Below are 13031 nucleotides of genomic sequence, written 5' to 3' on the forward strand. Positions count from 1 at the left end.
CCCCCCCCCCCTCTCTCTCTCTCTCTCTCTCTCTCTCTCTCTCTCTCTCTCTCTCTTTCTTTCTTTCTTTCTTTCTTTCTTTCTTTCTTGAGACAGGGTCTTGCCATGCTTGCAGCCTGGCCTTGAACTCTGGGCGATCCTCCTGCCTCAACCTCCTGAGTGCTGGGGTTACAGGCGTGTGCCATGTCCCCCTTCCTTTGCCAGCTGTAACAATCTTAGAGCCAAGAGGGAAATTAAAAGGAATCAAATTCTACTTTAAATTCCCACCCCCAAGCAAACCGAGACTGTTAGGAATATTTTATGACAACATGTATTATCTTAAAATACTGCAGACAAAGTAATAAGACCCAATCCATTTGCTAAAGCAACTTTCATCCAGCCAGTTCAGCTTCCTCCAGGGCGTGGTGAGCAAGCCAAGGCCTCCTCCTACTCTCTCCACAGTTGTTCCTTTACCTTGTAGTAGAAGATCTACGCGCCTAGACAATCTGAATATCACAAAGCCTCAAAAGAATAGTAATATATTGAAGAACAGTGAGTTTCGTTTCCCTTTGAAAAAACAAAGAGTGGGGTGTGGTGGTGCAAGCCTATCAGACCTCAGTAGGCCGAGACAAGAGGGCTGCTGAGAGTTTGAGGCCAGCCTGAGCTATGTACTGAGCTCAGGGCCAGCCTGGCCTACACAATGAGACTCTGCCTCAAACAAACAAACACCCCCCAAATAAAAACTTCCGGCTATGCACTGAGTGTGTGGGTCTCCCCAGAGTTCTCCGTGTTGATATTCCAACCCCAGGCCGATGGTGTTAATAAATGGGGCCCCAGGGAAGGCAAAGATCTTCTCAATAGTGCTAGCACCTTTATAAAAAGACAGCAGAACCAAGAGCGGTGGCACACGCCTGCGACCTCAGTACTCTGGGAGGCTGAGGCAGGCAAACTGAAGACCAACCCAGGCCATTTAGCGACTCGGGGACACCCTGTCTCAAAGTAAAAGATAAAAAAGGGCTGGACGTGTAGCTCAGTGTGAAGGCCCTGTGGCCCTGTCCAGTACTGACGAGAGGGGGGCGCTTTTTCTCACTCCTTCCACCACGCGAGGGTAGCAGGAGAGGCTGCCACCACGGGTGAGGCCCATCCACTGCAGGCTGGCACTGCGACCTGGGCTCGCCAGGCTCCAGACAGGAGTAAACGATGTTTGTTGGTTAAAACACCCAGACGGGACGTGTTACCGGCCCAGACCGACTAAGGCAAGGTGCCATTCGGAAACATTTATCACACTCCCTTCCCCAAATGGGCTGCAGAAGGGCGTCAGGCAAACCACTCTTCCCCAGCCTCTCTGCTTTGGAGCAGGTCATGAGGAAACCAACTCCCTGCCCTGTCCTGCCCTGTCCGAGAGAAGGTCCTGAGCCCTTCCTCACTGCAGAGGGTGCTGCCCACCCACTGGAGGCAGCAGCCAAGCACCGACAGACCCAGCCCCTTGCAGTAGCACCAGGTCACCATAGAAACCGAGCACAGCAGTTCCACCTGTGCCTGAGAGAGCTGCAAGCCCCAGGAGGGAAGGAAGCCTGGGAGTTCCCACATGCCTGGGCCCGGTGCATCTCCGCGGTATCCCTGAGTCCTACGCATCGCTCCACAAACCAAGCTCACCAGAGCAGCGTGTGGTGAGAAGAACCAGTAAAACAATGTGCGACTTTAGACTGGCATCTAACAGGTGCTTGGTGGGAGCCAGGTGCATGGCTGTAGTCCCAGCACTCTGGGAGGCTGAGGCAGGAGGGTCACAAGTGCAAGCCCAGTTTAAGCCACTTAGTGATTTAATCGAGAACCTGTCTCAACATAAAACATGTAAAGAAGGGCTGCGGATGAAGCCCAGCACAGAGGTCCTGGGTTCAGTCCCCAGAACTATAATAATTGAGACAACAAACAAACAAACAAATAGGTAACGTGTGGTGTGAGACAGGCGTGGGGCCTGAGCCCTTAGCCTACAGGGTCTGGCACTGTCCTCAGGTAGACAGGACCACAACAGTTCTGAGGACCCCGGCTGGTACCCACTGCAGCGCCGCTCGCTGCCTGAGAAATCCCAACACCTTCTGAGTTCACAGAAAGCTGTTGTTAACTGCTGTGTGAGTGGGGGGAAAACAAGACAGACACTTCGTGTTTTTCCTACACAGGCGTTCTCACGTCCACTGCTATCAACTAATGACAGCCACCATAAAAGGTCATCATCGCCTTCATCGTCATCTCCTGGTTCTTAGGTGCCCTACACAGTGCAGGATTTTTCTCATCCAATCCAAACTGAGCAGTAGACATATTCATCTCCATTTTGCAAATGAAAAGCAGAAGAGTGGGGAGGGAAGAAGAGGGCTCTTTCGACTGAATCCGTAAGAAAACTGCATCCCCCACACGCCTACCAAGATGCTACACTCCCTGGGGATAAGAGCTCAAGTCCCGCCGGGACCTGGGAGCTTCTCACAATGACAAGCAACCAGTGACCAAAAGTGAGACAAGAGAGCAAGGCAGTCAGGACCACTGCTACTTTCTTGCTTCTGGTTACAGGAAGGTAGCAAATGCTGTGAAAAAAAGGGTCAGCTCTATGGCACGGTGGCGCACACCTGTGATCCCAGCACTTGGGAGGCTGAAGCAGGAGGATCGCTGCAAGTACCTGGCCAGCCTGGATAACACAGTGAGATTGTCTCACTGCCCCCTCCCCCAAAGGAAGCGGATTGGCTCTAAAACCGAATGCATCTTGAATTCACCCCGGTTTGAGTCTTAGCACCAGCTCTGCTAGGAGACCTTGGGAAAGTTACTTAGCCGCTCTGTGTCTGAGTTTCTCTGTAAGTAAAACAGGACCATGAGCCCTATTTCACAGACTGCTAGGAGGGCCAGGTGCTCGGTGCTGCAGTACGAAGGGGAGACACGCAGTCACCCGTTTCCTCCACTCCCTGTCTTTGTGCACATCACAAAGTCTTTTGTTTCAATGGCAAACGCTCTTTAGAATACAGATGAAGATATTCGCTGAGCAAAAGCCGGCCTGACGCCTCTCAGGAACAGAGAAGGGACTTTAGCCTCGTGTGGGAGGCCGGAATACACGACTTCCAGGGTCCATTCCAACTGCATTTTCTAAAAACCAAGCTCGAGGAACCCTGCCCGGACCTGTCACCTGGAAGACGCCAGGCTTCCTCAGCGGCTCCCCAGGGCTGTCGGGGCCCAGTCATGGCACACTGGAGTTTGACATTTGGAAAATAACTTCTTCCTGTACAATTAAGGCATCGACACAATCTATGCAACATTTGTTACTTTTCAAGGACACTGTTTGTTAAACTTGCTTTGTTCTTTGACCCTGCCATAACAGGAACTGGTTAGCCATGTTATCTATAAGAGTCAGGAAATCCGGTCTTTACATAAAGATAAAAACAATTGCTTGGTGTTTTCTCTTGTTGTGTGCCCTTAAAAGCTTCCTGTTGATGTGAACCTATAAAAGGAGCTGTTTCTGTGAAATAAATCAGACTTCTCTTCGTCTCCGCTCAGGTTTGAGTGCTCTTTCCTTTCTCAATCCTCACTCCCAGACTCAGGCATGTTCGTGTTGTGAAAGCTGGACCGCCACACAGGGCCCTGGCTGAGGTTGCCCGGCCAGCGAGCCGGGAGCACTTTCCTCTGGGTGTGGCAGGGAGCAGACCGATGGGCAGAAGTGACTGGGGCACAGGAGGACAGAGTCAGGAGCTCCAAGCGCACGTTCAGGAGAGGCGTCGGCACCGACGTGCACAGGAGGATCACCCTGACCGAATGACCGAATCTGGCTAAGGGTCGGTGTCTCCCTACTAATCCATACCCCGAGGAAAGCCACCAGCGCCGCAATGCTCTCTCTTGTTCCATCCCGGGAGAGTGACAAGCTCTGCCTCTGGATCTGTGTATCTTGATCGAACTAAGAACAATTCTGGAAAAAAGCCTTACAATGAGCATCCGGAATCAAGGATCACCATGAAAATTAGAGCTGGGTCTATCCAATCTCCATAATACACCCCAGGACTCCAGCCAAAGCACCACACCCGAAAACCTGAAGGTCCCTTTTGTCTAATGACCCAGATGCCTTTCTATCTGGACCTCAGTAGATGCTAAGAAGTCTCAAATAGTTAATGTGCAGGCAGTTTTCTTCTTTCCTTCCAGAAGGATGAAAACAGAAAATAGCAGCTGCCCAAAAAGATGATTTTAAAAATCAGGCTCATTTTCCCATTCCTTCCCCATTTGGGGAAAAGCCATCCGATAAGAAGGGGCGGCCTGACTGCAGGTTTCCAACTGAATGGGCAGCTCAGGAACTTTGCTTAAGAGCAAGTCTTGGTCACAATCTCAAAACTGCAAAGTGTCTGAAGTAGAAAACAGGTGGACAGTGTACATTCTGGCTACCAAAGCTGACAAGGAGACCAGCTAGTCACTGTTTCCACATTTTACTTCTACCACATGAGGTGGGGATTAAAAACAAAAGAGCCAGGCATGGTGGGTGGATGACCCAAAAGCATTACAAGTCCAAGCCCAGCCTGGGCAATTCAGACACAACCAGCCTTTTTTTTTTGTACTGGGATGGAACTTGGGTCCTTGCACTGGCAAGGCAGGTGGTGGAACCACTGAGCCAAATCCCTGGCCCCGACACATCCAATCTTAAAGAAAAATAAACAAAAAAGAGGCAGGGGATGTAGCTCAGTGTGAAAGCCCTGGTTCCAGGCTCAGTACTGGAAAAAAAAAGGAAGCACTTTCACTTTTTAATATTTGTGTATTTCTTGTTGCTTTTTATTCCACCAAGCACTTGCTACATTTGCAATTTAAAAACAAAATGAAACATTCTGCTTCTGTCTGGGAATGTGGTTAAACAATTTAACAGGGCCAATTCTTCTGGTAGCTTGGATATTTAAAATTCTTATTCAGATTTATCATAGTCCATGTCAAGGTAAAAGTTGATTTTAGAATTTTGTTGTCATAATTCATACTTGTTTGAACCCTTCTCTTCAATCACACACTGGGATACAGATTTCATGTAAGATTAGAGAAAGCACTGGGCCAAATCTTCTGTTACTACACTTTGTAATTTTCCCTTTTCCAAACACAGGTTCCCATGCTTTTGAACAAGTCCTTTGGTGGGGATATAAACCAGCACTGTAGGACTAAGTACATTCTTTTTGTTTTTTGAAACAGGGTCTCACTATGTAATTGAGACTGACCTGGATCTCACTAGAGTGTCAGGATTACAGATGTGCACCACCACTCCTGGCTAAGTACACTCTTTAACAAAGCTTGTGTTTCTGTGCTTTTGTTTTAAAATCTGGATTTCAGACTTTTGGAGGGAATTTTTCCAGACCAAAGGTACACCGTCCTAGCAGTAAAGGCATACAGTTCCTATTTAACTTTATCTAATGCATCAGAAGAAAAGTTAATAGACAAATATAAATAAAGGCACTGTATCCCATTTTTAAAAATCCTGACTTTTCCACAGTCCCCTTAGAAAGACTTTTTTTTGGTACTTGGGGATCAAACTGAGCACCTTGCACTTGTGAGGCTAGTGCAGCGCCACTGAGATAACTTCCCAGCCCAGAAAAACTTATTTATGTCTTTTGCATTTACACATCTTTTTTCTCTAGTCATAAGACCTTCTCATTAATTTTTACAGCAACTTCTTTAGAAGATGTCCCATAACATGATCGGTATTGGGCTTGTGAAAGATGACAATGACCTTCTGAGGCTCTGTCCCGAAGCTGCTCGCCCTGTCATAAAAGCGACAGGGCCTTCTCGCCCTCGGGCACCCCCATCTGAAGACCAACCAGGTCACCCCGAGATCCTCTCTACCCCAGGCATTCTCACATTCTACTATTTGACCTCCATCTCTACAGGCATTTGAGGGACGGGAGTAAAAAGTCGTGAATTGGTGCCTTTTCAAAGAGGGGGAAAGGCTAACAGATTTATTTTCTGCGGTTCCTACGCCTGTGCTTCAGCCAGGCCCAGGGTTTCGGCTTCCGTGTTGCGACACGCACGGGTGAATGCACCCGCGTGGCACGGCTGGGTAAGTGGAGGAAGGGCCCTGGGGCCGGCAGGGAGGCCCCCGGGAGGTTTCAGGGTGGTCTCTGGGGTCACACGGAGCTCATTCTTGCACACCGGCTCAGAAACCCCGTCTAACCATTAACATTCATGCGTCAGGTCCATGAAGCCAAAGGTAGCCGACCCCGGATGTAACCAAACAGCCAGTCACTAGCTACAATCATCAAACTCCTAGACTAAGGCGTGAGTATATGGTGGGAGGAGGGTTCTGGGTGAATTCTACCCTCTTTTCCAGCTCCTATAACCATTCAGTGAGAACTTTATTATTATTATTTTAGAATCAAAGGAAAGTGCTATGAAGCAAAATGGATGTAACAGTTAAAGATTCTGCCCTTAAGGCTCCATTCTTGAATACAAAGGAGAAAGAAAACATTTTTTATTTTTTAAAGACAGGGTCTCAAGGAAAAACTAGAAACAAAGTCTTTGTAAATAGGGGAGGGTGGAGGGGGTGAAGGAAGGGCAGGGGTAAGGGGAAAAATGAGAACCAAGACCTGTCATGTAAAGGTACAAGATCCCAATGATGAATGTAACTGTACTGTCTACTTAAAAAGTACCAATAAACTCAATAATGACAAAAACAAAAAACAAAAACCAGGGTCTCACTATGCAGTTCAGGCTGGTCTTGAACTCATGTGCAGCCCAGGCTGGCCTCAATTTATCAGTGCTCCTCCTGCCTCAGCCTTCAGAGTGCTAGGATCACAGGCATCCACCGCCACACCCAGCTTGAAATGAGACACTTTTATGTAAATATATACTGTTCAAGGAATATTGTAGTATGAGTAGGAAGCAACACTTCCAGAAAGAAAAAGCCATAAATAAACTGCCATTGCAATGGAGCAGCTAGAGTCGCCCTCTGGACCATGAAAGGGCTCCTGAGACAAAGTAGTGATGTGAACACCCTGAGAGAGACCCAGAACAGGCAGCCAGCAGGCACCCACAGTACTTCTGGGTCACAGTCCAGGCCCCGTGATCACCTTGCAGCTGTCAGCTCAGCTGCTGCCTTTCCCAGCAGTCCTCGGTTTGGGGAGGTCTGGCGAGGTGCCAGTGTAGGGGTGTAGTGAGTAGTGCTGTCTCCCAGACTCCTTACCCCGCGGCCACTATGTCCCTTTCTGTATTTCCCAGCCTGTGGGTCTGCAGATAGTTGACTGTGTCCTGGCTTCAGATTCCTCAAAAAAGGACGAAAGCAACAGTATTTTACCCAGGAGCTGGGCATGGTGGTGCATGCCTGTAATCCCAAAGCGTGGGAGGCTGAGGCAGGAGGGTTGCAAATTCAAGTTCGGCCTGGGCAATTTAGTAACTTTTGAAGGAGGCCCTGTCTCAAAATAAAAAACACAAAGAGGCTAGGGATGTAGCTCAACACATAGGCCCTAGGTTTAATCCATAGTAATATAAAGAAAAAAATTTTTAACTAGAGGAGAACTATGGGGAGCACTAGTCCTGATGTCAGAGAGAAGGTGTCCCATAAAAAGACCATTTGTCCCAAAGACTGAGTCAGGAGCTCAGCCTCCCACATGTACCCGCCTTCATCAGACTGCTCAGCCTGCAAGGATGTGTACTTTCTTCAGCAGTGCTGGGGGAGGGGGCAAGGAACAGGGTGAGGCATGGAGAAAGCTGAACAAGCAACGTGGTGGCCCCATCTTTCTTGAGGATACAGAAAAATCACAGCTGGGAGAGTGGGCTGAACTCAGCAAAGTAAACCTTACACTTGGAAGAGTGTGAACCGGCCACTCGCTGTTTGCACTGAACAAACTGGTCACCAACAAAAGTGAATCCTCGGTGTGACTTCATTACAGGCACTACAGTCCTGGAACGATCAGACGGGCTCCGTCAAGGATCGGGTGACCAGGGGGTGTATCTGTGCGAACCCCGCCACCACCCAGTCAGTCCTGGCAGAGCATCACCTGGACAGGCATGCCCTGGTGCAGCACACTAGGGCTGGCTTCGTGGAGCCACTGGGGTCACCAAAGCAGTGTGTGCTGCAGGCACAAAAACTGTCACTCAACTCCCTTGATTTGTAGCAGTTCCTTCATATGAACTAGTGCGCCCCTCCCCGCAACACGCAAAACAGAACAGAGCACAGCAACGTGTACTACCTGCCGTCGAAGAAGAAGAACTTCCCGCGTCCGTTCTTTTCTCCGTGAATGAAGCTCCCCTCGAATCTGTCTGTGGACGAGTAGGTGACCGTGCAGAACCCGTGCGGTAATCCATCATCGTCCAGATGCCCTAAGGACGAACCACAGTGAGCCTTAACACGGTCCAGCTCCCGAGCTGGCCACCAGAGGGCCCCTTTACTGGCACAAGGCCACAGAGCTGTGAAGATTTTTCTCCCCGCCTCTCCCGGGGACGACATCCATTGGATGGATGGTTACACAGATTGCTGCACTAGTGGAACTGCACAGAGGGGCACAGGTACGTCTCGGAATATGAGCCAGAAACAGGCTTCCCTGGGGGTGAGGATTATTGTGAGTTAGATCGTCTCGTGTGCTGGTTACAATGTACCAAGTACTTCCTCAGGTAACTTCTCATACCTGGAGCTAAGGTCCTCCATCTCCCGCCTGCTACTCTGTTTGGGATACATTATCTAACTGTTGCATTTTGCAAGTATGCAATATGATTTTATGTATCATCTAAGGGAGGACAGTAGCCAGCCTAAAAACCCAAGTCACATGTCATACTGAGACTTACCGAAGGACAGAGCCACATCTCCGACACTAGACACCACCACAGTGTTTATACACTTCACTGACTGACAGTCCTTCTGAGCTCAAACTTAAGCTTACCTTTATTGTTTTACTTTATAAAATTGCTCAGCTGTGAATGTCTAGCAATGATCTTACCATATACCCTGTACCACTGTGTCCGAGGCTGCATTTTAAATGGAGCCAGAAGTGTCCCCATAGCCACTTAAGTAGCAATCCTGAACTTTGGCCACAGTCATAACCCTGATCTTCCAGTTGTGGGTCCCTCCCGGCTCACAGACTACACTGGAATATATGTATTTCCATCACTGTTTCGATTCCCTATTATTCTCCACATATTTCACAAGCCCCGGGCATCATCCCAATGGTGCCAGCCCAGTCATTCCGGTGGACTGATTTTGCTGATGGATGAAGAGAAGAGCAGCCATTGCTTTCCTGGCTTTTTCCTGGGTTAACCACCCAGGTTAAGGAATGAAAACATTAACCACTGTGCAATGCAGGCACATTAAACACTAAAATGTGGCTTCCAGATGGCTCACAGGCATAAAAGAAAACACAAATCATATCACCACGATGAATGCTTTTGTCTCCTAAAATGATTTCTTCTAATATAATAAAAGCGCAAAGCCCTGGGTTCTAACCCTAGCACCTCAAAAAAAAAAAAATTCCGGGCCAGGGATTTAAATCGGTGGCTCCGCTGCCTGCTTCACAAGTGCAAGGACCAAGTTTGAGCCCTGCTTCCAAAGAAAAAGAAAAAAGAAAAAAAATTCCAAGAATACCATCCCTTGAGACAGTGAATACTCTTACCAAGGATTAATACTCTATTTGTACTATTGATTACAGAAATAATATAACAGCAGAAAAATACAATATTCTATTGCTGCATTCCCCAAAGAATGAGTTACCTTGAACATACTGCCAGAAAACGTGGCTACTTAGCTGGGGATTTAGCTCAGTGGTTCTGCTGCCTGCCTCGCAAATTCAAGGACCAGAGTTCAATCCCTGGTACCAAAAAAAAAAAAAAAAAAAAAAGGCTAAATACTTCACCATCTGGATAGTTCTCCCCTTAATGCAAACGTGTTCTACAAGGGCCAGGAAATTAATAGTCAGAAAGAAACTAGGCCATAATTGCTTCCTTTTCATTCAAAAAGCAATGGTACCTGGGACAGGGATTTAGTTCAGTGGTTCGGCCACCTGCCTCACAAGTCCAAGGATCCAAGTTTGCTTCCCGGTACCCCCCCAAAAAAACCCCCAAAGGTACCAGACATAGTTGAGTGACTTAAAATTTTATGAAATAATTTGAATCATCTTTTCTAAATATCCACTGGTGACATTTTCACCATGACAGATGAAACTTAGTTTTTTCCTTTTCACCAAAAGCCAGTGTATAGCTAAAAGCTTGCCTTTATGAAATGTTATTGAGATCAAATTAAATTTAGTCATTAACATTCCTGTAGATTTGGTATCCTACTTTTAAGTACAAATATCAGAATAATCAGGTTAGCCTAATAGGAGAGTATTCATTAACTTGTTGAAAATGCTTTCCTCATAGAAAACAGTTCACAAATTTCACACTTTAAAAAGTTAATGTTGATAGATTTTATTTCATTTTAGATCAAGAGAAATGTTATGGTAACCATGTGTACAAAAGGAAAAAAAACTACAATGTAAACTCATCCCCCCTTTCCTCTACCCTTGTCTTGTTTCTGAATAAATCAGTGAAGGGGCTGCGGAACTAAGATATTAGAGAAAGTGGGAGGTGTCAAATAACACACTAAAAGCCCTGTACTGATCCCAACTGAGAGCACAACAAATCTCAACCCAGCTCCATGAGGATACCTGTTTCAATGCCTTTTTCCTTAATTTTTCTTTCTTCTTTCTTTCAGGGGCACTGGGGTGTAAAGAGCTTGCCTAGTATGCAGATAGGAAAAGGTACTTGTGCACATGACCCTTTCCAGATATTTAAGTTTTTTGAAGTTTTCTTACTACATTTTTGCAGTACATAATGGTAACGCTCATCATGGAAAAACTTTTTTTTTTTTTTTGGTCCTAGGGTTGGAACTCATGGCCTTCTGCGTGCTAGGCAAGTGCTCTCTACCAGACCCATATCCCCAGTCCCTTCCCTGCCATTCTTAAGGTTTTTAAGTTGCTTGTGTAACGGTTCTAAAATATGTTAGAGCACAGACTTGTTTTATTGTCTTTGCATCCTTAGGATGTGATCATTTAAACAAAGCAGAGGTTGTGATCATTCATGATTTCCACCCTGCATATTTAATAGTCCGTAGTAGTTTTCCAAACAGAAGTTTAGATCTTACAAAAGCAGAAACAAAACACAGCCACAGCCAAACCAGTCACCACAAAGAAATGGAGGATGGGAAGAGATGGAATCACCCACATCTCCTTTCAACATGATGCTTGTTCAAACACCATTTGGACAATCATGTCACGTGATGTCATGTCACATGAGTAGTAGTCAGTTTAATGGAGAGGGTTACTGATACACAGGGAAGAGAAAGAACTTCCCAGCCCTCGGCTGAATGTTTTCCTGTTATCAAATTTAAATCTCACAGTATCCTCCCAAATTTCCACTTTACAGATGAAGTCACCAGTGCCGTCTGACTTGCCCTAGGAACACGACTACTGTATGTGCTGATGACTGCTGAAAGCCCCTTCCCCAAAGCTGTCACCTTTCTCTTCAAAGGAGGGCAAACAAGTTGAGCACCCTTTCTCTTTTGCTGAGAGTAGAACGAGGAATCTCTAAAGGACAGAACTGCACAAGGCCCTAGCAGAGACGTGGGAGGCCACTGTGTGGCCAAGATAATCCTCCCAGAACTGCCAAGATTTTCTGCAGCATATCCGGATTGCAAATTCCTGTCCCTTGCCCGTGTTACCTAACTCAAACAGAAACAGAGGTCCTCCTAGCTCCGATTGAGGTCAGTTTGCAGAGTGCGCCAAGTCAGGCGACAGCCTTGCTGGCCAGTTCCCTGGCAGGGCGAACACCAGCCCACACACAGGGAAGACTGATTTCAGTGGTGGCTCTTGTGTTTGTAACACCATGTCTGCATTTTTTCAGGCCACAATATTTATTGGATGTAGAGAAAGGAAAAGAAAAAGTAACAATTTCACAAGTGTTCTTCACTTTGTCATAGAGATCACTATCTACTAGTGGATGGAAAGTTAAATCTTTCCCTTGAGTTACATCTGGGCGAGGGTTTTCCTACATTTTGCGTGCACAGGAAATTCCCTCCGGATCAGGCACCTAGTGCTGGCCGCCTTGGGCTTACTCACCAGCGACCCGAGAGAGCCCGTGTGCGTGCCTCGCTTAGAACCAGGGTCCCTCACACGTGTTGTTAAAATATCATTTGAATTTTGAGGCTGATTCTTTGCAAGAACTCAACTCTTGGTAGTGAGGGCGATGGATTTAATACCTGGTGCAGGAGGAGCGGGTGCTACCACCAGTGCACTTAAGTCTGTGCACGTCCTCTTACAGACCCACAGGCCTGGACATGAGCGGGGCTGTTAGTAAAAATGTTCTTACTATTTGGAAGGGATTGGGTAAAGGTACACTGCACTGCTTGTTTTCATCCTGGGCCCTTGTTCTGAGGACTCTGATTACTTACTTCCCTCTTTGGAGTATTTTTCCTCAGCGTCTCCTAGGTCTTTCTGGAATTTCCACTTCCGGCCCATCCTCGGCACCGCTCTCCCTGCCTATCCACCGCTTCTGCCCTCCTCTTCCACTTCCGGTCTGCCCGATCACTACACTTGGCCGCACCACGCATGCGCAGCATATTCTTCTTCCAGGGCATGGGGGCCAGACAAGGGGCCCCCTCACGTCTCCCTCTGGAAGCCCCGTGTTCCCGCAGAAATGAAGGGTTATCTATCCTCTGCATAAGTTCCCCTCTCAACTCTACTCTGCCATCTCTTCTGGGAAATCTTCTGAAAGCTGCAAGGAAATGTGATTTTTTTTCTCAACCACTGCAACTCATCTATGTAGACAGACACGAGATATTTATTTGAGCTGATATTTGGCACCTCTTTGTATTCAAGTTTGTATCAGTGAAGAGACAAAGAAATAGATACAACAGTAAATATTTGTTTCCAAAGATCCTGAAGGATAACACTGGAAACTAAACATTCCTTTTTTACAGATCCATAAGCCTCAGGCTGGTTTTTGTTGTTGCTGTTGTTTTGAAACAGGGCCTCCCTATGGTCCAGAATTCACTATGTAGCCCAGGCTGGCCTCGAACCCACAGCGATCCTCCTGCC

At 47.1% G+C, this 13031-nt stretch overlaps 1 protein-coding gene across 5 annotated transcripts in view; it reads right to left on the reverse strand.

Annotated features, from left to right (window-relative positions):
• Positions 1-12723, reverse strand: part of Setd7 (SET domain containing 7, histone lysine methyltransferase) — a 54470-nt gene extending 41747 nt beyond the window's left edge. Inside the window, exons 1-2 of one of the 5 annotated variants that reach the window (XM_033760043.1) lie at positions 12386-12720; positions 8160-8289 (exon numbers count right to left, since the gene is read on the reverse strand). In XM_033760043.1, coding sequence (XP_033615934.1) covers positions 8160-8289; positions 12386-12452 — 197 coding nt within the window. In that variant the 5' untranslated portion in view covers positions 12453-12720. Of the gene's footprint in view, positions 1-8159; positions 8290-12385 lie in introns of all 5 variants that reach the window. The other 4 variants (XM_033760041.1, XM_033760042.1, XM_010636303.3 and 1 more) reach the window with 4 other exon arrangements.
• Positions 12724-13031: the final 308 nt, after the last annotated feature.

The sequence above is a fragment of the Fukomys damarensis genome, unplaced genomic scaffold, assembly GCF_012274545.1.
Source record: "Fukomys damarensis isolate Sample0158 unplaced genomic scaffold, DMR_v1.0_HiC HiC_scaffold_38, whole genome shotgun sequence".
Taxonomy (NCBI): Eukaryota; Metazoa; Chordata; class Mammalia; order Rodentia; family Bathyergidae; genus Fukomys; species Fukomys damarensis.